Here is a 21,169-nt window from a genome sequence, read left to right as displayed (position 1 = left end):
TGGAGAGGACTCAGTGAGGTAATTTGGGATGAAGACTTAATACAGTGCCAGGCCCTCAGGTGGTGGTGAGGAGGGTGGTTTTTATATGAACAAAGAAAGGTAAATAATTGCCATTTCCATACTCCTGGTGGGCAGCCCTCTTGGCCCAGGCAGATGAGTCACTTGCTATCTTGTCTGTTACTTTCTGAAGTTGTTATCTTTTTATTTACTTATGTTTCTGTGCCACTTGGTTAGCTTGCTGCTATCTTGGCTCTTTTCATGTAAGAAATAATGGTTATGAAGTAAATGATGTTCTGGCGATTTAGTCATCGGTGTGATTTCTTCTGTTTCTAGTTATTTTGGACACTTGGAGGGCTGTGGTGCAGACCTGCACAAAGAAATTCGAGACACTTACTATCAATTTGTTCTGTCTTTGGTCAAAGCAATTAAAGGATTTAGTAACTTAAATGACAGGTATGGGATAATTTTATAAGTTCTAGAGAAAAAAGTTACTTGTTTTTTCTGATTTTGTTTTGTTTTTTTTTGTTTTTTGTTTTTGTTTTTTCTGATTTTTAAAGAGATACAAGTCCAATGTTAAATATAGAAAAGCACAAAGAGTAAAATAAAAATAACCCCAACCTCACCATCTAGAGCTAATCACTAATGTTAACTTATTAGTATATTTTCTCCATGCCTTGTTTCTATATGGTGTGTACAGTTCTTTAAAGGGGATGGGTCTTGGTTCATCTAAGAATCTGTAACCCGTTATCTTCAGTTTTTGATGTATTATGTGCAGTTTTTAAAACCTGAATATAAAGCCATTCCCCAGTCTCCTTCATAGTAAGTGGTTTAGACATAAACCTTTAATCAAATGGTTCTTCTCTCCCTCTGAGCTACGTGACCTGGGCCAGATGGGGCGGGCCCTGATCTTGCTATTTATCAGAGATGATTTTTACTGCTCAGTCCTTTACCATAAAATGTGCCCCCTGGTGGTCCTGGCAGGGTGGAAACCTTGCCTTACGCTTCCAGAACTCTTTTGCTTAAGCTGTCCTTTGAAGAGGGTTTGTATGGAGTCTGAGAAATTTGAAAGGAGATGATAAGGAACCCAAGCCGGCCATCTGGCGTTTCCTTCGTCCCGCTGACACACACACCAGGTCTCTGGCCCACGTTGTTCCTGTCGTCTCCGTGGGTGACGGGCAGCCTTGGTAACGTTGACCTGCATGGCCTCTTCAGGTCCTTGCTGCCTGCCTTGTCCTGTGTCCAGACGGCCCTGCTTCATCTTTTGGATATGGGCTGGGAACCCAGTGATCTCGCCTTCTTTGTTGACATCCAGTTACCAGATCTCCTCATGAAAATGTCACAGGAAAACATAAGTGTCCATGACAGTGTGATCAGGTAAGAACCCCCCTGCCCTCTGCAGCTCCTAAAGGAGGTCACGAAGCACAGGAGTCATAGCGGAGCGGTTCAGAGCGCAGACAGGAGCTGGACTCTGTAACATCCTGGCCTTGCCACATACTAGCCTGATGACCTTGGGCAGCGTTTTTAACTCCTTTGTGCCTCAATTTCCTCATCTTTAAAGCTGGAGGTAGTAACGGTACCTGCCTCAGAATTGCTGTGAAGAATAAGCGAGCTGGTCCTCAGTGTCTGGCGCACTGCCTGGGGCAAGGGCTGTATGGTTGTGGTGCTGGTGTGAACTCCCGTAAGAATCCTCCTCACTCCTCATTTTTGGAGACCCTAGTATAGCTAGTTGGAGAATCCTTTTCTGAATTTTTTTGTTACTACGTATATGTGATTTTAGCCACTATAACCTCTTGCACATTATAAGGACTTAAGGTACGAGAAAGAAAATCATCTGCAAAGTTTTTTCTCCTTTCAACTTCTAATGACGGTCTCCCCACCCTCTCAAGTCCACTTACACGTTGCCCACTCAAATCTGTAGAAAAGAAAGAAGAGATTGGGAGAAGAAAAGCAACAGGAGGGAATTAGGAAGAGATAAATGAATGAGTCAGCACCAATTTTCACACTCTCAGAAGAGATATTCTGGGCAGAGGAGATAGAATTTAAGCTGTCTCCTTGTTTACCCTGCTGTCAGAGGGCGCTCTTGGCAGAGACGGGAGGACTGGTGGGGGAGGTGTGGGCAGGACACCAGCCTGCTGGCTCTTCAGCTGACAGTCTGCTCCTCGTTTCTAGCTTTGCCAGCACCTCCATGATCCAGTCCTTGGGAGTAGGGACTGCAGCTTCCCCCACCCACCCCGCCCCAAAGCTAACTTTGAGTAGGCCTGAAGTCTACTTGTTGGAAAGCATGACTGCACAAATGTGTTTGTTGGTCAGTAAATATTTTACATTTGCTGTCAAGCAAATACTTTTGTATTTAAAATTCTGGTGCTGATACAAACTGTAAACTGAAATTATGGAAATGTATAATTTTACATCTAAAAGGAGTCCGTGAGATTATCCATTAGAAATGAGGAAACTGAGGACCAGGGCTGAGTGCTGTGTCCAGGTCTCCCAGCAGCCAGCAGGCGAGCCCAAGCCCCAGGCACTCCTGATTCCCTTCTCATGCTGTTACCACTAGGGTGTGCTGAGCGTGTCCCAGTTGGACCTGTTTGTTGTTTTTGGGGGTTTTGAAAATCACATTATTTGGCTCCAGTGCCTGGCACATAGTAGGTTCACCACAAATAGTTGTTGGGTGGAATTCTGCTATGTAGATGCAACCTTTCAAGCTCTAATTCCTCACCCCTTGTAGTCTGCTCTGGAAGGGGCTTCTCCCTTTTTATTGGTATTTATCTATCAGATATCTGGCAAATCCTGGGACTTTGAAAACCAGCTTGACCTCTTCCCCTCAGATGTTTAGAAGTGCCCCAAGTCTTAGACCCACACGTAGGACCCAGAGTCTGCTAACCAGCATTTCCCTTGATTGTTGGGAGAGGCATGCTTTTCTCTCTTTATGTCCTTCTTTCAGCCAATGGAGTGAAGAAGATGAGCTTGCTGATGCCAAGCAGAATTCAGAATGGATGGATGAGTGTCAGGATGGCATGTTTGAGGCCTGGTATGAAAAAATAGCCCAGGAAGATCCAGAGAAGCAGAGGAAAGTAAGACCTCTCAACTAGAGTAATCTGAGTGTGATGTGCTAGGAGTTTGGAAGGGGAAGTGCCAGCAGGCTGTCTCCTGAGGGGGCTCCAGGCGGCAGCCAGTACCTCCGTGAGTCGGCTGTCACTGAGCCTGGTCTTTAGCTTGAGGGGCCCTGCGTCCTGACCTGGCCACACTCAGGCAGGGGCTCCCTCCCATAGAACTGGGGTCGCAGGACATTGGCTTATGAGGCTGAAGTAAACCTTTAGGTGCCGGTTTATTAATTTGCAGTGAAAAGTAGACTTGCTGCAGGCCTTGGACTCTGGCGTCCTTGGCACATTCTTTTCCTGTGGGCAAGCAACAAGGGAAGCCACGTTTCAGTCAGAAGGCTGCCTGGTGAGCACGAGAACTGCCATAGGTGCACAGAATCGCAGTTACATGGTCGGATTGTGCCAGGCACCTGCTGCCGCAGCCGTGTGAATTTTCTTCATTTTGCCTACTATGTGCCAGTTACTTTGCTCACATAGCATCTCTGTGGTGCTTGGATGGAGCACACCAGCTTGGCCTTTGCACTTTTTCTCTCTTGTATGTTAATACCTTATTGGGAGCCATTCTGTAGTTCTAAGGCGGCTTGGCAAATTTGCTGTGGTCTACTACTGTATGGTGACTTAGTGATTTATTTTCCTTATTTCCAGGCTGCAAAGATAAACTGTACTGTAGCCTGCAGGGACTTTACAGAAAAACAGTTTGCTCTTGAAACGGTGCCCTTACTCTCCCCCTAGAAAGTTTTTGTTTTTAAGTGTCAGCAAACATTGCTTCTTTTGCAGTGTTTCCTGTATCTGTGAACACTCCCCTTGTCCAGCCAAGGACCCAAACCAGAAATCTGGATGTTCTTGACCAATTTCCCTTTTGGTGGCCCCCATAACCAGGCAGCCCCCAAGGTTCCTCACCTCTTCCTCCTGACCCCTCTCAGAGCTGCGCACCTCTTGCCGTCGCACTCACTGCCCAGTCCAGCCCTTATCGCCTGTGGGGGGCTTACTGTAACAGCTGCGGTCAGCGTCAGTCTCCCTGACTCCGGTCCTGCCCCCTCCAGTCCGTGCTCACTCAGCAGCCAGAGGAGGCTTTCAGAACGCTCAGATCTGATCACATGGCTCTTCTATTTAAAAACGGTCCATGACTCCTTAGACTAGCGTTGGAGGCGCTTCGTGGTTTACGCTTTCTAACTTTATCTGGTTATCCCCGCTTTTGTTCTGTGTTCTACATACTGAATTATTGCCAGGTCCATGCCCCTGGTCTTGACCCTTTTGTGACCCCTGTAGAACTTGCTATTTTTAATCCAGCTCGCCCACCTCCCTTAGCCCCACCCAGCTAGTGCCTGTTTGCCCCTCAGGTCTCACCTGAGGAATTAGCTCCTTTGGAAAACCTCCACGTGCACTTGAAGCCTCCTGAGCTGCCTGTCCGAGCACTTACCATACTGTTTGCTTGAGAAAATTCCCGACTAGACACTGAGCTCCTTCATCTCCTAACCCTAGCACGTAGAACAGTGCCTGGAGTGTCTTAAGTATTGAAGGATGAGTTGGTTAATGAATCATGGCCATATCTGAAGTCTGTTGGTTAATTGTGTTTTATTTCATCTTATAGATGCACATGTTCATTGCTCGCTACTGTGACCTGTTAAACGTGGACATCTCTTGTGATGGGTGTGATGAGATTGCCCCCTGGCATCGCTACCGGTGTCTGCAGTGCAGCGACATGGATCTCTGCAAAACCTGCTTCCTGGGTAAATCGCGCGGCCTGCGGTCGCCATTCTCAAGAGGAAGAAGCGTTTCTGTTTTCTGGATCTTGTCATGTTTTAAACTCCCACTGCACAGTAACCATACTGCCCAGCGGTGCTCTCTGACTTGCTGGAGAATGTGAGCCTGTCTCCCCAGCTAAGTGGGAAACTCCAGAGCTCTGTTATCTGATGTGCTTCCATCTTCCATCTTGCTGGATATAGGCACTTGATAAACACTCAGCACCAATGAATCAGTTGAGTTTTCAGGAAATTATTTTGCCCTCTGAATCATGCAGTGTTTACAAGAGGTAAAATACACATGAGCAAACTTCAGAAATTCTTGACTCCTTTAGGCTTGTAGATGCTGAGGTAAAGCAGAATGACAGTAGTGGGCAGCTGCGTGCTTTGTGTGCAGGGGCCAGGCGTGCAGAATACAGCCCATGCCCTGGAAGCATTTACAGTCTTAGCGGGAGACAGGACTTACCCACAAAATGTATTTTCCAGTATATGAGTGTACATGCTGTGTTACAGATGAGTGGCACAGGGTATTCTGGAAAAGTTCAGAAGTAGGGGAGGCTGCTGTTGCAGGAAGCCTTGTGGAGGAGGTGGGATGTGAATGGGTCTTTGAGGAAAATTAGAACTGGATGATGTGAAGGAAACGGGGAGAGTGCGTCATCATCCAAAGCAGAGCAAGTCCAGGTACAGGGGAGGGAGCGTCCAGAGTGTGTTTAGACAGACACTCTCTGGGGTCCGCAGCTGAGTGATGGATTGAGACAGGTTGGGCCCAGATTGTGAGACACTAAGACCCTAGGCTAAGGAATTTGAATGAGTCTGCAGACAGCAGGGTAGGTTTTTCAAGCAGGATATTAACAAGATCAGGGCTGTGCTAGAAGAAGGTGGTTCTGTCCGCGTAAGAGGCTCCTTTAGGAAATCAGCCACAGTTGTGCCAATGGGACTAATGTCTGCATTAGGTTCCTGGCAGTGGGAACAGAAGTGGATCAGAGGTAAGGATCGTTAAGCAGGGTGTATGACAGGACTTGGAGACCTGCTGGACTCAGAGTAAGGAGACCAGAGCTGTCCATCTCTTTCTCACTCAGTGGGTCTGGGGTTATGGAGGCTGTTTTCATCTATGATTCTGGAATGAAAAGTAAGGGCTAACACCTGATAACTTCTCAGTGCTTGTTAATAGGAGTATATAATAGATGTTTAATGTTGGTCAGAGGAGGAGTCATGGGAGACAGCTCACAAATTGGCACGTGGGCTTTTGCTGCCGAACGGTGGGCATGATGGGAACTGGTCCTCTATTTGATCAGACTCTGCTGTGCTGGAAAATGGGTCAATCCACAGTACCATTGCTAAGAAGTTCTGTGCCAGGAATGTGGTTCATATGCTCAGAGCCCCTGGGCAGAACGCCTTGGTCTCCAGAAGGTGCCTTTGGCCTCTGATGTCCTGAGCAGTCAGTTGGGAACAGTCTTGCTTCTGGGATTGGTTTGGGTTTGGAAACTAGCCCTTCTAAGAGTCCTTTGCCCAGTCCACCTCACACTGCTGTTTTCCCCCAGGTGGGGTGAAACCTGAGGGCCATGGAGATGACCACGAAATGGTCAACATGGAGTTCACCTGTGACCACTGCCAGGGTTTGATCATAGGCCGGAGGATGAACTGCAATGTGTGCGATGACTTCGATCTTTGCTACGGATGCTACGCATCTAAGAGATACTCCTATGGGTATGTGTCAGGGGACCTCTAGCCCAGTAACCTTTTCTTCATGAATTCTTCTGCATTTTTTTTAAATAATTAAAAACGTTTCATTATAAAAAAATTTCAAACATACCCACAAGTAAAGAGAGTAGTACAGTGAATCCTCAGGTACCCATTACCCAGACTCAGTAATTAGGAAGATTTCGCTATGTGCTTGGTTTATTCTTTTTTTCCCTTTGTTAAAGTATTTTAGAAAAAATTCCAGACCTTTAATCATTTCCTTTCTACATGCTTCATATCCATTTCTAAAAATTATGGACATTTTCTTACATTATTAAAATGGTATTACCACACCCTACAAAACTTCACAATAAGGAATTCTTACTTTGCCTAATTTCCATAGATAGTCTTCTGGGGGTTGTGAAATCCTGCAATGGTGTGTGCAGTGTTTGTGTACGTTCATTTTTCTGAAGAAAGGACCCATACCTGTCTTTAAATTTTCAGTAACCACAGCCTTAGAGGTAACTGATGCCCAGTCTGACCATGCATGTGGTCCCCGAGACCCCATTCTCCTTTTTGGAGACTCACGAAGGCTTGCAGGCCTTAAAAATGTCTTGCCTTTGCAGCCACTTGCCTACCCACAGTGTCACGGCCCATCCGATGGTGACCATCCGGATCAGCGACCGGCAGAGGCTCATCCAGCCCTACATCCACAACTACTCCTGGCTGCTTTTTGCCGCCCTGGCTCTCTATAGCGCCCACTTGGCCAGCGCAGAGGACGTGGACGGCGAAAAGCTGGATCCCCAGGCCCGCGGCAACGCCAACACCCTGCGGAGCCAGTGTCTGCAGCTCGTCGGAGACTGTCTGATGAAGGCTCACCAGGGAAAAGGTAGTTGTTCCTCACACAGGGAAACCAAACCAGCTTCAACTGCCTGCAGAGGAACAGCCCCGGCAGCAGGGACGTCTGGGGCTCCGTTTAGAGGCAACACAATCCAGTTGTTCCATAAGAGGTGCTCACCCTGGTGTGGAACTTATTTTTAAATCCCCGAATGCATCTGAGAGAAATGTTGGGTTAAAGTAGCATTTAGTTTCTCTAAAATATTTACATGAAGATATAAAAAAAAGTTAACAATTAAAACTTTTGACATCTGGGGATGAAGTATTTAGCATCTGAATACACCAGACTTAACACTGTCAAAGGAATGCAGCCATTTTTTAGCCTGGAGCACAAATCTGTTTCCACACAATTGTGTTCTAGATGAGAGCTGTTTATAACTAAATAGTTTGACTAAGAAAATACCTAGATGACTTTGACTTTACTGAGCGGGGCCAAGGAGAAAAATGTGAATGTTAAACTTCTGAGACACTCAAATTCCTTTCAGAGTAATGGACTGACCCCTCATTCTAGTAAACGTTAGGGAATTCAGACTTGGGTGAAGTAGCAGGTGGGTAACCACCAGTGCTTCCAAGCTATTTTGTTATCTATTTGTCAGTGGGAACTTAGAAGTCTAGTTGTGTGGGGCTGCTATAAAGTTTCAATGTTTATGATTTTCTAAACAGACAATCCTGTTACATCTTTTATCCTCTGTCAGTAATAAAGCACCAGTATCCCCCACAGTTGAAACTCCTGGAGTCTGAAATCAAGAGCTGAGTAGATTTGGGCAGCCAGGGAGGTTTGGGTTGAAACTGGTTCAGTTTGTGGAGAACTCAGCCATTGATTTCCATATAGTAGCAAATTGACTTACAGCATTTGCAGGAAATAACCCTTGTTAAAAAACTTCTAACCACTCTTACTTGCTTCCCACGCAGGTCTTAAAGCTCTAGCTCTTCTGGGTATATTGCCAGATGGTGACTCTACTGCAGAAGATCAGGCCCCGCCAGGCACCGTGCCCTCCCGAGCACCAGAGGAGCCGCTAGAGAAGAAAGCCAGCAAGGCGGCTGCAGAGGCAGCCGACGCGGGCCCTTCTGTGCGCTGCAGGGTGAGTAACGGTTCTTTCCTGCGCAGAATCGCAGGTGGGCTCAGAGCTTTCACAACGTGGCAGCAGAGCAGAGGGGTTCAGGGCATGGGCTCGTGGCCCAGATCCCTGCTCTGTCAGAGCGTGGGCACCTCACCACAAACTCTTCACTTCAGTTTTCTCATCGGTAAAATGGAGTGTTAATAATACCTATTCCTTAGGGTTGTGAGGATTTACATGCATTACACACGTTGAGTTAATGTCTGTAAAGTGCTTAAAACAGTGTTCGCAGCAAGTTCCCTGCAGTGCTAACTACTCCTGTTACCTGCCTCCTGTGGTTTTTAGAAGAACTGAAGATTATGCGCCTAAAGAGATAGGTTCCTGGCCCATGGTGAACACGATATACGTGAAGCTGTTTTTATATTCCGCCACCAAATTGGTGATACTCAGTGCTTATTAGTTACCAAGTAGTTCACATGTGTAGTTTTTAGCAGTTTACATCTGCTTAGAGAAATAGAAATAGGCCTTTCTGGATTCCAGTGGGAGCTGTGACACTGACATTAAAGTGGAAGAGCACCGCACAGCTTCTGCGATGCTGCCTCTGAAGCTTGAGCTGATGCTATACATGCCCTCCGGCTTTGCCTCAGGACCTGCTGCTGTTTGTGCTCTGGTTCTGTTGTATTAACTGGTTCAGGGATCCCCATTTGCTGGTTATGGCTCACTGGGATCCCACTGTCATTTAGAGGAAGAGAAAAGCAAAGATGGCTGGCAAAAACTTGAAAATTCTAGTAGCTTCATTCAGCCAAAGAGCCAGCACAAGACAGGCAACATTACAACCTTCAAGCCTGTTTTGACCACAAAACCCCTTCTCCATGCAGCATTTTACCAACCCACAGATTACGCTGGGGTGGAGGAAATGTCATCAGTAGAGACAGGATAAATCTGCAGCCTTCATCCTCGAGTCTGGGAATAACTATCTTCTTGTGAGCTCCCAGCATCTCGTAATATGCCACCAACACTATGCTCCCCATGTAATTCATGTAATTACTTATTTATTTATATTAGAATAGACTCGATGAATTTTGTATTCAATGGGTTAAAATCTATTACTTTTTATCATTTATTTTGATGCTCAAATTGTGCCATGTTTGGCCAGTGGAAATTCCTTTCCAGCTGGCTTTTGTGTCTTTTGATACGTCTCCACTATTCTTTGAGCGCTTCCTTAATTTTTGATACAAAAAGATGTTTATCTTAGGCTTTCCCTGTCTAGGGACTGGAATCAGCCTTTTTCTAAGGAACTCCCAGGGTGTTATGTTTATTCCTGAAGTGTCCCTGCTATTGGGGTCCTCTTCCCATCAACAGCTGGGTGCATCCAGGGTACCCTGCCTCTGTCTCTGTCTCTTAGGCTTCTGTCTAGCAAACTGCAGTCTTCAGTACTTTCCCCACAATAGAACCTGAATGTCCCCACTATGATGGCCCTAATGACCATATCCTATTTAGGCCCTTAGTGCACATCACTTGCTTTTGAACTCCCATGTGTTTCTAGCCAATCCTAGGTCCTGTTAAAGGTATCTTCCCTCTAATGCCTAGAGGTACTTTTTGTTTTAAACAACTCAGAAACCAACTTCAGCCAGAGGGATTCTGCCTGCAGTGGCCTCTGGCCAGTAATGAGGCCCCTTGAGTGCCCTGCGAAGCAGCTGCAGCGGCCCTCTGGAGTCCTGCAATAACAGGAGTGATCAGGACTAACGCTGTTTGCCAGAGCTGGAATTGCGTTGTTGTCACAGAGGGCTGCAGAGTACAGAGCATATGGTGTTGGAGATCTTTTGAGAGGGTACATTTTTAACAAGGCAAGTAGCTCTCCCAGTCTCGGTCCCCTCTTTGGACAATCTTATAATCAGTTTTCTTAGAGGGCTGTCAAGTGTAGGATTGGTGTCAAGGTTACAGTGTCCAGAGAGGGGAAGACAGGTCAGCTGCCACTGGGGGACGCCAGGGTCTTCTCATGAGTGTTTGGTGTTATACCATGCTCCACCCTCGGCTCCAGGGTGTCCTGGCCTTCCCAGGCTCCTCCATGCACAGAAGACCTCCTACATGGCCTGGTTTCCACTTATAAGCCTGTGTGACAACAGGGGAAAGCACCCTCAGGGCCAGGGAGTGCAGGGGATTTTGGGGGTGACTCTGAGTGACTCCTGAGGAAATTCAGGCCGCGGACTGTCACCCTGCTGGTCTGGGCAGCTCACTGCCAGACTCTTGAGCCCAGAAAACCCTCCGAGATCCAGTGAGGTCCTCCTTCTTAAGTCTCCCTGCCAAAATAGAATTCTCAAAAGTGTAAGTCAGCTTGGTGTGCTAGAAGGAAATCCACACCTTTGTATTTTCCCTTTTTCCCCAAGAGAAGAACTTTGCACACTTGGCCTCTGAAAGAGAAATAGAGCGTGTTAGGGGTTTGTGATGGAGCCATTGCTTATGTGACTGCAGCCTCCCACAGAGCCGCGTTTGGAGGATGTTTGGGAGATGTGATGCAGTGAGTACAGATTTACCATCAGAAACAAGGGATACTGTCCAATGGAATTCAGAAGTATTTTAGCTTGTGAAGACTGATTGACTAATGATTTTTAAAATTGCATTACGTTAACAAACTTTTATTACAAGAAACAAGCCTTCATTCTTTTACAATCACCCTTTTTTTTTTAGGGGATGAGAGATGTTCCTAAGGAAGTCAGACCTTTAGATTGCAAACTGAGAAGTAAGGCAGATAAAGGTGGAGCATTAATGAAGGATCCTTCATGCCAGACTCAAATTTCAGACTCACCTGCAGATGCTAGCACACCTACAGGACTTCCAGGTAAAGACTCTTTGACAGTTACTTTGATCTCTTTCATTTTAAAATGCATGCATACCCAGCCCTGAGTTATTTCTTGCACACAGTTTAAAATTGGCTAGCACCGGGGGTACCCGGTTTCTCAGTTCTGCATCAGATGGTACTGATAACACTTTGAAAGCCATCTTTTCTGCATGTTGCCTGCTTTCCTATTTTGCTTACTCCCTAATTTACTGAGTGCCTTCCATGTGCCAGGCACTGTGCTAGACCCTGGGGATGAAACAGGGACCAAGTCAGACAAATAGACACATAGCTCCTGCCCTCACGGAGCTTACAGTCTGGCAGTCTGGGAGGGTTTAAGACAAAGGTGCCTGTAACTGTAACTTTAGATGGAATGTGACTCTGTCCAGAAGAGAGGTGTGAGTGGGTATTACAGTAATTGGAATCTAACTGGAACAAGTTGTGTCCCCATAAAGCTCTTGTAAAGAAGGGCAGGGACCTTGACTGTGCTAGGACCTGCAGTGGGGAAGGACATTCAGGGCAGAAAGAAAACACGAGTGGGAACCCCCAGACGAATCCAGGGAGGAGTCTCTCGGGCAGGTGTGCAAGGAGGGCATGGAGCACTGGAAGGGGGAACCGGAGAGGAGCTGTGCACTCTGCTGTGGAGGCCCTCAGATGCCTGCCTGGGGATGCAGCGGGAAGGTCAGCTGTGTGGTAGGAAGATCGAAGGGCCAGGAGATGGAGGTGCTGTGGGCTGAGGAGACGGCCTCCTCCTAGGGCATCCCAGGGAGGCAGGATCCTTCGCACACGCCCGCTCTGTGGTGGAGGCAGGGTGAGCCCTGGCATCCTGCCCTGTCTGGGGGGCCAGCTCTCAGAAGGGCTGCTGCTCTTCTCTGCAGGGCGTGTAACTCTAAGTTCCAGAAAACAATCTGACACTCCATGTCAATCCAGGTCATCAAAATCCACTCTGGTCTGATTCCAACTTAGGATCGACATCCTGGTTCACATACAGTTTATTCACTTATGAAGTATTTATTGAGTACCTGCTGTGCTCCAGAAGCATTTCTAAGTGTTTGTGATACATCATTAAAAAAACAAAAATCTAGAAGGGAAGGCAGGCAATAAAAACCAATCTCAGTGATATGGTATGTTAAAAGGTAATTAAATGCTATGAGCATGAAAGAGCAGGGGAATGGGGCAGGCAGAGGGGCTGGGAGAGCTCGAAGGGCAGGCTCGATGTTGAAATAGGGCGACCAGGGCAGGCTGGAGTCCCAGCTTTATTCTGTAGCCTCACAGGGGGCAGTGCAGTGCTTTACTTGCCACCATACGTACACAGAACCTGGCAGAATCTGAAAGTTTGATGTTTGATGTTACACATGTTTCACAACTCAGATGCTGAAAATTCAGAAGCATCTTCTCAGAAGCCTGTTGAGGAAAAGGCAGTTACTCCAAGCCCTGAGCAGGTGTTTGCTGAGTGTTCCCAGAAGAGGATTTTGGGATTACTGGCAGCCATGTTACCTCCCTTAAACTCGGTAAGAGACGAACAACTTTAAAAAAATGAGTGGGGTGGGGTGGGGAGTGTTATGCATAGAAAAAATTTTTGGAAAGCCATGTACTGAAATTAGCTGTTAGTTGCAGTCATCTGTACCCTGTGGGTAGGAGTATAAATTAGAAGCAGGTTGGTGAGCTGATAACCTGAGAATGTTTATTTCGCAGTCAGTTGTACCTGTGCCATTTATGAAAGGCACAGTGCAATTCCTTTGGCACCAGGCCAGTTGTAAATAGTACAGGAAATGGGTGTTTAGTTGGTGTGATTATGTGGATTTGTATTATACAGGTTTTTCTCCCTCTCTTGACAGGACCCCATGGTCCCCCTGATAGACCTGGAGCACGTGCTCCCACTCATGTTTCAGGTCGTTATCTCAAACGCGGGCCACCTAAACGAAACCTACCACCTCACCCTGGGCCTTCTCGGCCAGTTAATCATCCGCCTTTTACCAGCGGAGGTAGATGCCGCAGTGACCAAGGTCCTCTCAGCCAAACACAACCTGTTTGCGGCTGGGGACAGTTCCATCGTGCCGGATGGCTGGAAGACCACGCACCTGCTCTTCAGCCTGGGAGCTGTGTGTCTGGACAGGTAGCCACCCCCACTCTACCCCAGCTTGCTGTTCGTTTCTTTAAGTCAGTGGTCCTGCTGTTGATTAATTTCAGTGTGCTGCAGTACTGTGCAGGAATCTTTTGTGAGACTAGAATTCATTTTATTAGCAATGCTGTCAGCCGACATTAAAACTGTGCTTTTAAAACCCACATTAAAACAGCTGTGCAGCCTGGGTACTGTCTGCTGATTCAACTCTCTCTCGTGATAGATACTCTGGTTTGTTTTTTCCTGAGAGTAGTAAATGTAGGCTTTGAGGTTGAAGAAAATAGATCTGTTTTTATTGTAAAAGTAGCATAATCCCAATACCAAATTTGGAAAACAGAAATGAAGAAAACAAAATCACCCTGGCTTGCACTATGTCAGTGCATCTGGTGCTGTTTTAATACATTTCTTTCCAGGCTTTTTTTCTTTGCATGATTGTGAGTGTGCACAAGCACGCACGAGTGTGTGACCCTTTACAGAGATTTTTTTTTAAACATAGCTGTGGACTGAGTGTGAGTAATAGATCTTGATTTATTCTCTACTTACCATTATATGGAAAGCATCATTCTGGTAGTTTCTGAACGAATTAATGAATGGCTCATTAGCATGCTTCTGGATCTGCCTTGGAGTATATCGAGCTCTGATGAGTTGAGTTTGGAACCTGGGCGCTAACATCTAATGGGGCTCTTGCCTTCCAGCCGGGTGGGCTTGGACTGGGCGTGCTCCATGGCGGAGATCCTGCGGTCACTCAACAGCGCCCCTCTGTGGCGTGAGGTCATCGCCGCCTTCACGGACCACTGCATCAAGCAGCTGCCTTTCCAGCTGAAGCACACCAACATCTTCACGCTGCTCGTGCTGGTCGGCTTCCCCCAGGTGCGCCACTCTGAAGGCCTGGCTTCCTCTTCCCATCTTCACCATGCACATCACAGCCTCTGTAACATCTATCTTTGGAAGTTCTTTTCCTTTAGTTATATAACTTGCTTTTACCGTACTGGCATATATTCAAGATTATGGGGTGATTTGTTTAACATTTTTAATAATTTAGCCATTTGAACCGTTTTATTAGCCAGTACTTGGCCTTGAATAATAGGTTAACTGTAATATATTAAATTATAGAGAACCTTGAGGTACAATTGTTTTTCACTTTGGCTCATTTCTAATCTTGAACTCATTTCTTATCTTCATATCTCTCAACTGATTGGGACTAAGAGGACTATGAAAACATGGCTTCATCCAGCAAGCACTTAAACTAGTTCTATGCCAGGCGTGCGCCAGGCCCTGAACTTAGAGATGGGTAGAGCCCTACCCTAGAGTGCTTATTGGACTCAGCAGCACAAGCCAGAGGAACTGTGCTCTGTGTCCTGTTGAGTTGCCTTTTCTGTCTCTCTTTGTCATGCTCAGGTCCTCTGTGTGGGGACCCGCTGTGTTTACATGGATAATGCCAACGAACCACATAACGTGATCATCTTGAAGCACTTTACTGAGAAGAACAGGGCTGTGATCGTCGATGTCAAAACCCGGAAGCGGAAAACAGGTCCTAAGCATAATTATTTTTTCTAAGAATGGGAGAAGTTGTGTAGTCTCTGTATACCCTAAAATCAAGGAAGAGATCTTGGTTCTTGCCCCTGCGTGTGATTTTTTAAAAAACAAGTTACAGCTCCCTGAACTTCTTTTTCCTTATCTCTTAAATGATGTGGTTGAATTGAGACCAATTTGAAGACCCTTTTTACACTGTTACTCTGTATATATGGTTCTGTGCTTTTTGGTTAGCCAGATGTTTAGGTTCTAAACATTTAGTTTTTCCATTTGCCAGTGTCATTTGTTTTCTCATAAGTAATTTAAATGTATGGTGGAGTCAGGTGGCTACATGAATGTAGAGTGACGTCAAATGGCATTCATGTCACTTTCCATTGTGTTTCATCGATAGAACAGTGAAGACACATCATAAGTGCCCTTTTGATTTAATTTGCCAAATCCCAAACAATCTGGAGTATTTATGTGCCCAGTTGTGCTCCTGAGATAATCTGCTTTTCAGTCAGCTTCAGCATTAGGTACTGTCTGTGCTATTTTTATGTATGTTGCAATATAAAAGCTAATGTTTATTTGTTTTATTTTATTGCATATGACCATGCTGTTGTTCTAGGACCATTAGTTGAACAGACTATTCTTTCTCCGTTGAACTGTCTTGGCAACTTTGTGAAAATTAACTGACCCACATATGTTTGTGTCTATTTGTGGATTGATTCTGTTATGTTCCATTAATCTGTATATCTGTCCTTACTCAAATACTTTGCCTTCACTATTGTAGAGTCATACTAAGTATTGAAATCAGGTCCTCCTACTTTGTCACTCTTTTTCAGAATTGTTTTGGCTAGTCCAGTTCCTTTGTCTTTCTGAATAAATTTTAGAATCAGCTTGTCAGTTTCTGTTAAAGACCCTGCTGGGGGTTTGGCATTGCGTTGACTCTGCAGACCCATTTGGGAGAGCTGACATCGTAACAATATTGAGTCTTTTGACCTGGAGCACGGCATACCTCTCCATTCATTTGTGGGATAAATTTAGGTCTTATAAAATGTACGTCTTTAATTTCTCTGAACCTAGCATGCAGTAGCAGTTGCCTTTCCCCTAAGGAAACCAGAAAAAGAAAGAACAAATTAAACCCAAAGCAAAAAGAAATAAGGAAATTAATAATGATAAAGATAGAAATCATAGAAGCTGAAAAAAAAAAGAAAGAAATAACAGAGAAAAATCAATGAAACCAAAAGCTGGTCCTTGGAAAAGATCAAATAAATTGATAAATCTCTGGCTGGGCAGTCTAGGAAACAATAAAGAAAAGACCCAAGTTACCAAAACCTCATGGGTGCTGTATTTAAGAACTTCCTGTAACTCCTTTGGAGACCACCTGTGTGTGTGACTAGCAGGAGTGTGAATTGTCTTTCTCAGTTGCTTGGTGAGTTAGGTGGCCCAGTACCATTTCTGTGCTCAGCTGCAAGCTGGCCTTAAATATGATGGCTAAGTTTGAAGCCAGGGAGGTTTGTGGGTTTGGGTCAGCAGTTCTTGCTTCAGTAAGGCACATTCCTGGGGAGGAAAGGTAGCTGCAGGAAGGGAGCATTAACTGTGCTTTTTGTGCCTTTCTTTCCCTGCCTGACATCACCCTGCAGTGAAGGACTACCAGCTGGTCCAGAAAGGAGGAGGACAGGAATGCAGCGACTCTCAGGCCCAGCTGAGCCAGTACTCCCAGCACTTTGCCTTTATTGCCAGTCACCTTCTGCAGACCAGCATGGACAGCCATTGTCCTGAGGCAGTGGAAGCAACTTGGGTCCTGTCCCTGGCCCTTAAAGGATTATACAAAACACTAAAGGTAATGGTGAGCTTCTTCCATTTGCTAATGAATCTGGCTGTGATTTAACACCTGCAGGGTATTGACTAGAAGGAAATACCGTCTGATCTCGATGGATGGTTAGCCCTACGATCTTGATTATTTTTAGAAATGGTTGGGGCCTTGCACAAGGATAACTTAAACAGAATTTTCCAAATAGTTGGTTCTCTGTAATTTTTCTGTACTGCCTTGTGGAACCAGGTGCTATTGCCTAATGGGCACGTAACCTTGGAGGATGCGGAGAAAAATGTACTGAACAGTTTCTCACTTCCTTTTGAACCACAGCTCCTTCTGGTTCAACATAGGAAGAATAAAGGGGGCTAATATCTTTGGGTTGTTTGAGTGGTAGGTTGGACAGTTGGTGTGAGAGGAGGCAGACAAGTTAAGGAGCCGGGCGATGGCTGACATGTAGATGGGAAGCCCTGACTTTTGGGGAACATGATTCTTCTGCCACCTGAGGGCATTGATAGGGAGGAAGGGGTCACTTTTAGGATGATCTTCCCAAGAACTAGCCACCAAGGAAGGATTTCACTTGGAAAGCTTATGAGTTCCTTGAGTTTGGCATCACCAGCAAGGAGGCCATGGAAGGACTCAGGCATCACAGGGAGGTTGGACTAGATGGGATCCCAGCCCTGAGAATTTATAGTTTTAGGGATAAGACCACACATCTGCTGTTTGTTGATTTCATGGCATTTATCACGATCTGCTGTTGTTTTAATTGTCTTTGTTATAGTAGGAAAGAAAAAAGAAACTCCCCAAGGGCAGAGACCATTTCTGTCTTTGAATCCTTCATTCTGTAAATATTTGTCGAGCACCAAGTGCCACATGGAACTGAGTTTGTAGTGTTGAACTAGAAAGAAGTTCCCTGCTGTCATGGAGTTTTCGGCCTAAACTGTAAGAGAGACACCAAAGAGCCTGCAAGGAAAACCACCATGAGTCAGAAAGAGCGTTTCTGAGGAGGTGAAATTTGGGCTGATAGATAAGGAGTCTGGGCAGAGCATCTCATGCCGAGAGAGAGCAAACTCCAAGCCCAGGAGCAGGCCTTGTTGTCAGGGAACAGAAAGAACACCCTAGGGCTTTGGGACAGTGCCAGAGAGGGAGCTGAGACAGGCAGGCGGGGAGTCAGTGGGGCCTTGTCAGTCGTGATTTGGGACTTGAATCATGGTCCATAAAGCAGCGGGAAGCTTTTGGAAGGTAGAGCTCAGGAGAGGAACATGAAACCTCTGTTCTTAGCATAGGACTTAGCACACCGGACGTCCTAGGCTTCAGAAGTATGTGCTGGGTGAATGAATTAGACAGTGAGTGAACAGACTTGGGTTATGGCTCTGGTTCAGAGTGTCGTCCTTCCTGCTGACTCTGGAGTTTTCACCAGAAGGTGAACTTGGGCCACTCGCTGAGATGGGCTCGGACAGAGGTGTGCTCCTCCTTGAGGGACCCTTACCTTCACTCTGAGACAGTTGCAAATCCTTCTTTTTCTGTTGGGCAGGCTCACGGTTTTGAAGAGACCCATGCCACCTTCCTTCAGACTGATTTGCTGAAGCTGCTGGTGAAAAAGTGCAGCAAAGGGACCGGCTTCAGTAAAACGTGGCTCCTCCGAGACCTGGAAGTAAGGGACGGGGTGACTCCTGTCGCTGCTTCTGCTGCAGGTTTACTGGCCTGGGCATCAGAACCATAGTCAGTCATAGCTGCTTCTGCCCCATGCAGTCATTAAAACAGTGTTTTATATGTGTCTTCCCTTTTGGAAATAAAAATTAGGACATTTGTCCTCCCTGTCAGGGAGAATGAATTTGATGTTTGTTCAAAGAATATTGGAAGAGGAGTATTTTATGGAAACACATGGTTGACCATTATATCATGGTAATAAAGTATGCCCTTGAATTATTATTTCCTTTTAAAGTTCCTTTGAGCTAAAGGAACTAAATCCATTTCTAAATTTGTCCTGAGTTAAGTTTATTTTATGTAGGGTTTTAGTTGATAATTTTTACTTTATTACTACTCCTTGTTGGCCTTCGATTTTTCCTAGTGGAATTACTGTGGTTTCCTGCGGCGTTTCTGTGCCAGGTGCCAGCTGTAGGTCAGAAAAAGCCATTGCTTTGTAGAAGGGGGTCAGCCAGCCAGTCTCAGTCACACAGAGGCCTGAACTCCAAGAAACAGCTCTCAGTGGCCACAAGAGGATTCGGTTAGGTTTTAGAAAAACATACTGAAACGTATTAATGGATAACCCAGTAAGCATGTGAGCTCCTGTTCTTTATGAAATATTTTAAATTAAAAAATTTTTTATATTCAGAAAATTTGAAAAATAGAAAGCAAAGCAAAACTCAGAATTTCACCCCCTGAACACAGCTACCATTAGTATTTTGTGTTCCTTTTTCTAATTTTTCCCTTCTGTGTCTATATTATATATGTAGCTTTAGATTGTACAGTGAACATGGTATTGAAATAAATTGAGGTTATATGATGGCTGTTTTTCTAGGTTGCTTTTCATAACCACCATTTTTAATGGCTATATAGGATACATAAAGTTGGATTTCAGTTTTTTTGCCATTATTAATGCTTCATTGACTATATCATGAATATAACTTTTTACATATTTTACATTATTCCTAAAAGACAGGTTGTGGGGTCAAAGTTACGAACATTTGTATAGCTCTTTACATTTCACCAAAATAATTCTAAAAGGATGACAACAACTTACACTGTCAGTGGCAAAGTTAATAAATGCAAAGGTCCTTTGTAGTTTTAGTTAGCATTTCTTTGATTATAAGTACAATCTAACATGCTTTCATATTTCTTTTCTAATTTTACATTCTTTTTGTGAATTCTGATGTCTTTTAAAAAGTTATGTCAAATATTTTCTACCCTTTGAGGGTTGAAGATCTTCTCACCCACTAAACACTCATGTTCCTGCCCTGCCTGATTTTCTGTCTATGTAGATTTTGTCCATCATGCTATACTCCTCAAAAAAAGAGATCAGCACTTTGGCTGAGCATGGGGAGCTGGAGCTGGATGAGCGGGGAGACCAGGAGGAGGAGGTGGAACGGCCAGCCAGCAGCCCTGGGGAGCCAGAGCAGAAAAAGCTGGACCCTCTCGAAAGCCTGGACGAGCCCACTAGGATATGTTTCTTGGTACGTTCTTGGGTCATGGTGTGGATTGAGAAAGGGGCTCTAAGAAATGGCTTCTCTTTGGCTTGGACTGTGTTTTAACCTCCACATGAAAATGCTTCAGTCTGATGTCCTGAGAACACACCTCCTGAAGACTCAGTCTGTCTTCACTGAAGGATGGGAAAGCCCTCACAGCAGGAGATCTTAACGTTGGATGGTCATGGACCCAAAAGCTTTAGATCGTTTCTCCCATAAAATACACATGCAAATACTCGTGTAAAATTTTGCATGTAACTTCAAGCCCATCCATAAACCCCGAAGTGACAGTCTGTCCTCAGTTTCTCAGACATACTCTTCCTTTCCCTGGATAATCCACTGTTCCTCAGAATGATGTGAAAATGGCCGAGGGCTTGGACTTCAAAGGGTCTAACTATGTGAAGAGGAAACAGAGTATAATAGGGTGGGTGTTAGGAAAGCAAGTACAGTTTTTAAAAACATGAAAAGAAAGTCTAGTACTTAGATTTATGTGCCAATTGTCAGACTTGAGTGCAAGGCAGCCACTACAGAGAAGCTAGCAATGAATGCAGTTTGAGAAATCATTGACTGTTAGCATTGCATTTTGTTGGTGTGATTTGGGGGGTGGGGTTCCCATGTTTTATCTTTTCCTTTGAATGTATAATAGTAATGCAGGTTTTACAATCCATGTTTCAGGGCCTATAATTTCACATGCATGATGCAACCAAATGATGTTCTTAAATTATACTTGCGGTAGCTTTAGAAAATAATTCTTTTATCACTTTTGAGTTCAGATTATCAATAATGTGTTGAAGCATTTCTAATTGTCTCTCTTCTACTTCCTGCCTGTGGCCTCCAGATGGCTCACGACGCCCTCAATGCCCCTCTGCACATTCTCCGGGCCATATACGAACTGCAGATGAAGAGGACTGACTCCTTCTTCCTGGAGGTTCAGAAGAGGTGAGGGACGTTTAGATGCAGCCGAAGTGTAGTGAGCAAGGGAACAAGTGGGGGCAGGACTCTGTCTACCACCTGCCAACAAGATCTGCATAAAAACTCCTGAAAGGCCAAGGAGCAGCAGGGAACTTTACTTTCAGTCCTTCATAAAGCGACACGAAAGCTGACAGCACTACATCGCACGGCTCATCTTTGAGCTGTGCTCCTTTAGGAAGAATTGACATTTGCAGTCGTCCTCTTGGAGTAAACTCATTATGGGTGCAGAGATGGCCTCAGGCACCAAAGTT

The 21,169-nt window shown here is 45.3% G+C and overlaps 1 protein-coding gene across 3 annotated transcripts in view; it reads left to right on the top strand.

Annotated features, from left to right (window-relative positions):
- ZZEF1 (zinc finger ZZ-type and EF-hand domain containing 1) overlaps positions 1–21,169 on the top strand; it is a 94,405-nt gene that overhangs the window by 60,490 nt on the left and 12,746 nt on the right. For 2 of the 3 annotated variants that reach the window (XM_064495048.1, XM_010987925.3), the window contains exons 31-46: positions 334–453; positions 1,213–1,374; positions 2,942–3,071; positions 4,690–4,828; positions 6,382–6,547; positions 7,147–7,409; positions 8,330–8,499; positions 11,164–11,314; positions 12,683–12,822; positions 13,150–13,427; positions 14,129–14,303; positions 14,832–14,964; positions 16,592–16,791; positions 18,296–18,415; positions 19,743–19,934; positions 20,785–20,885. In XM_064495048.1, coding sequence (XP_064351118.1) covers positions 334–453; positions 1,213–1,374; positions 2,942–3,071; positions 4,690–4,828; positions 6,382–6,547; positions 7,147–7,409; positions 8,330–8,499; positions 11,164–11,314; positions 12,683–12,822; positions 13,150–13,427; positions 14,129–14,303; positions 14,832–14,964; positions 16,592–16,791; positions 18,296–18,415; positions 19,743–19,934; positions 20,785–20,885 — 2,640 coding nt within the window. The remainder of the gene's footprint in view (positions 1–333; positions 454–1,212; positions 1,375–2,941; positions 3,072–4,689; positions 4,829–6,381; positions 6,548–7,146; positions 7,410–8,329; positions 8,500–11,163; positions 11,315–12,682; positions 12,823–13,149; positions 13,428–14,128; positions 14,304–14,831; positions 14,965–16,591; positions 16,792–18,295; positions 18,416–19,742; positions 19,935–20,784; positions 20,886–21,169) is intronic. The other variant, XM_064495049.1, reaches the window with a different exon arrangement.

Source organism: Camelus dromedarius, chromosome 16 (genome assembly GCF_036321535.1).
Source record: "Camelus dromedarius isolate mCamDro1 chromosome 16, mCamDro1.pat, whole genome shotgun sequence".
In the NCBI taxonomy this organism is placed as follows: Eukaryota; Metazoa; Chordata; class Mammalia; order Artiodactyla; family Camelidae; genus Camelus; species Camelus dromedarius.
This window is presented reverse-complemented; position numbering and strand designations above follow the sequence as displayed.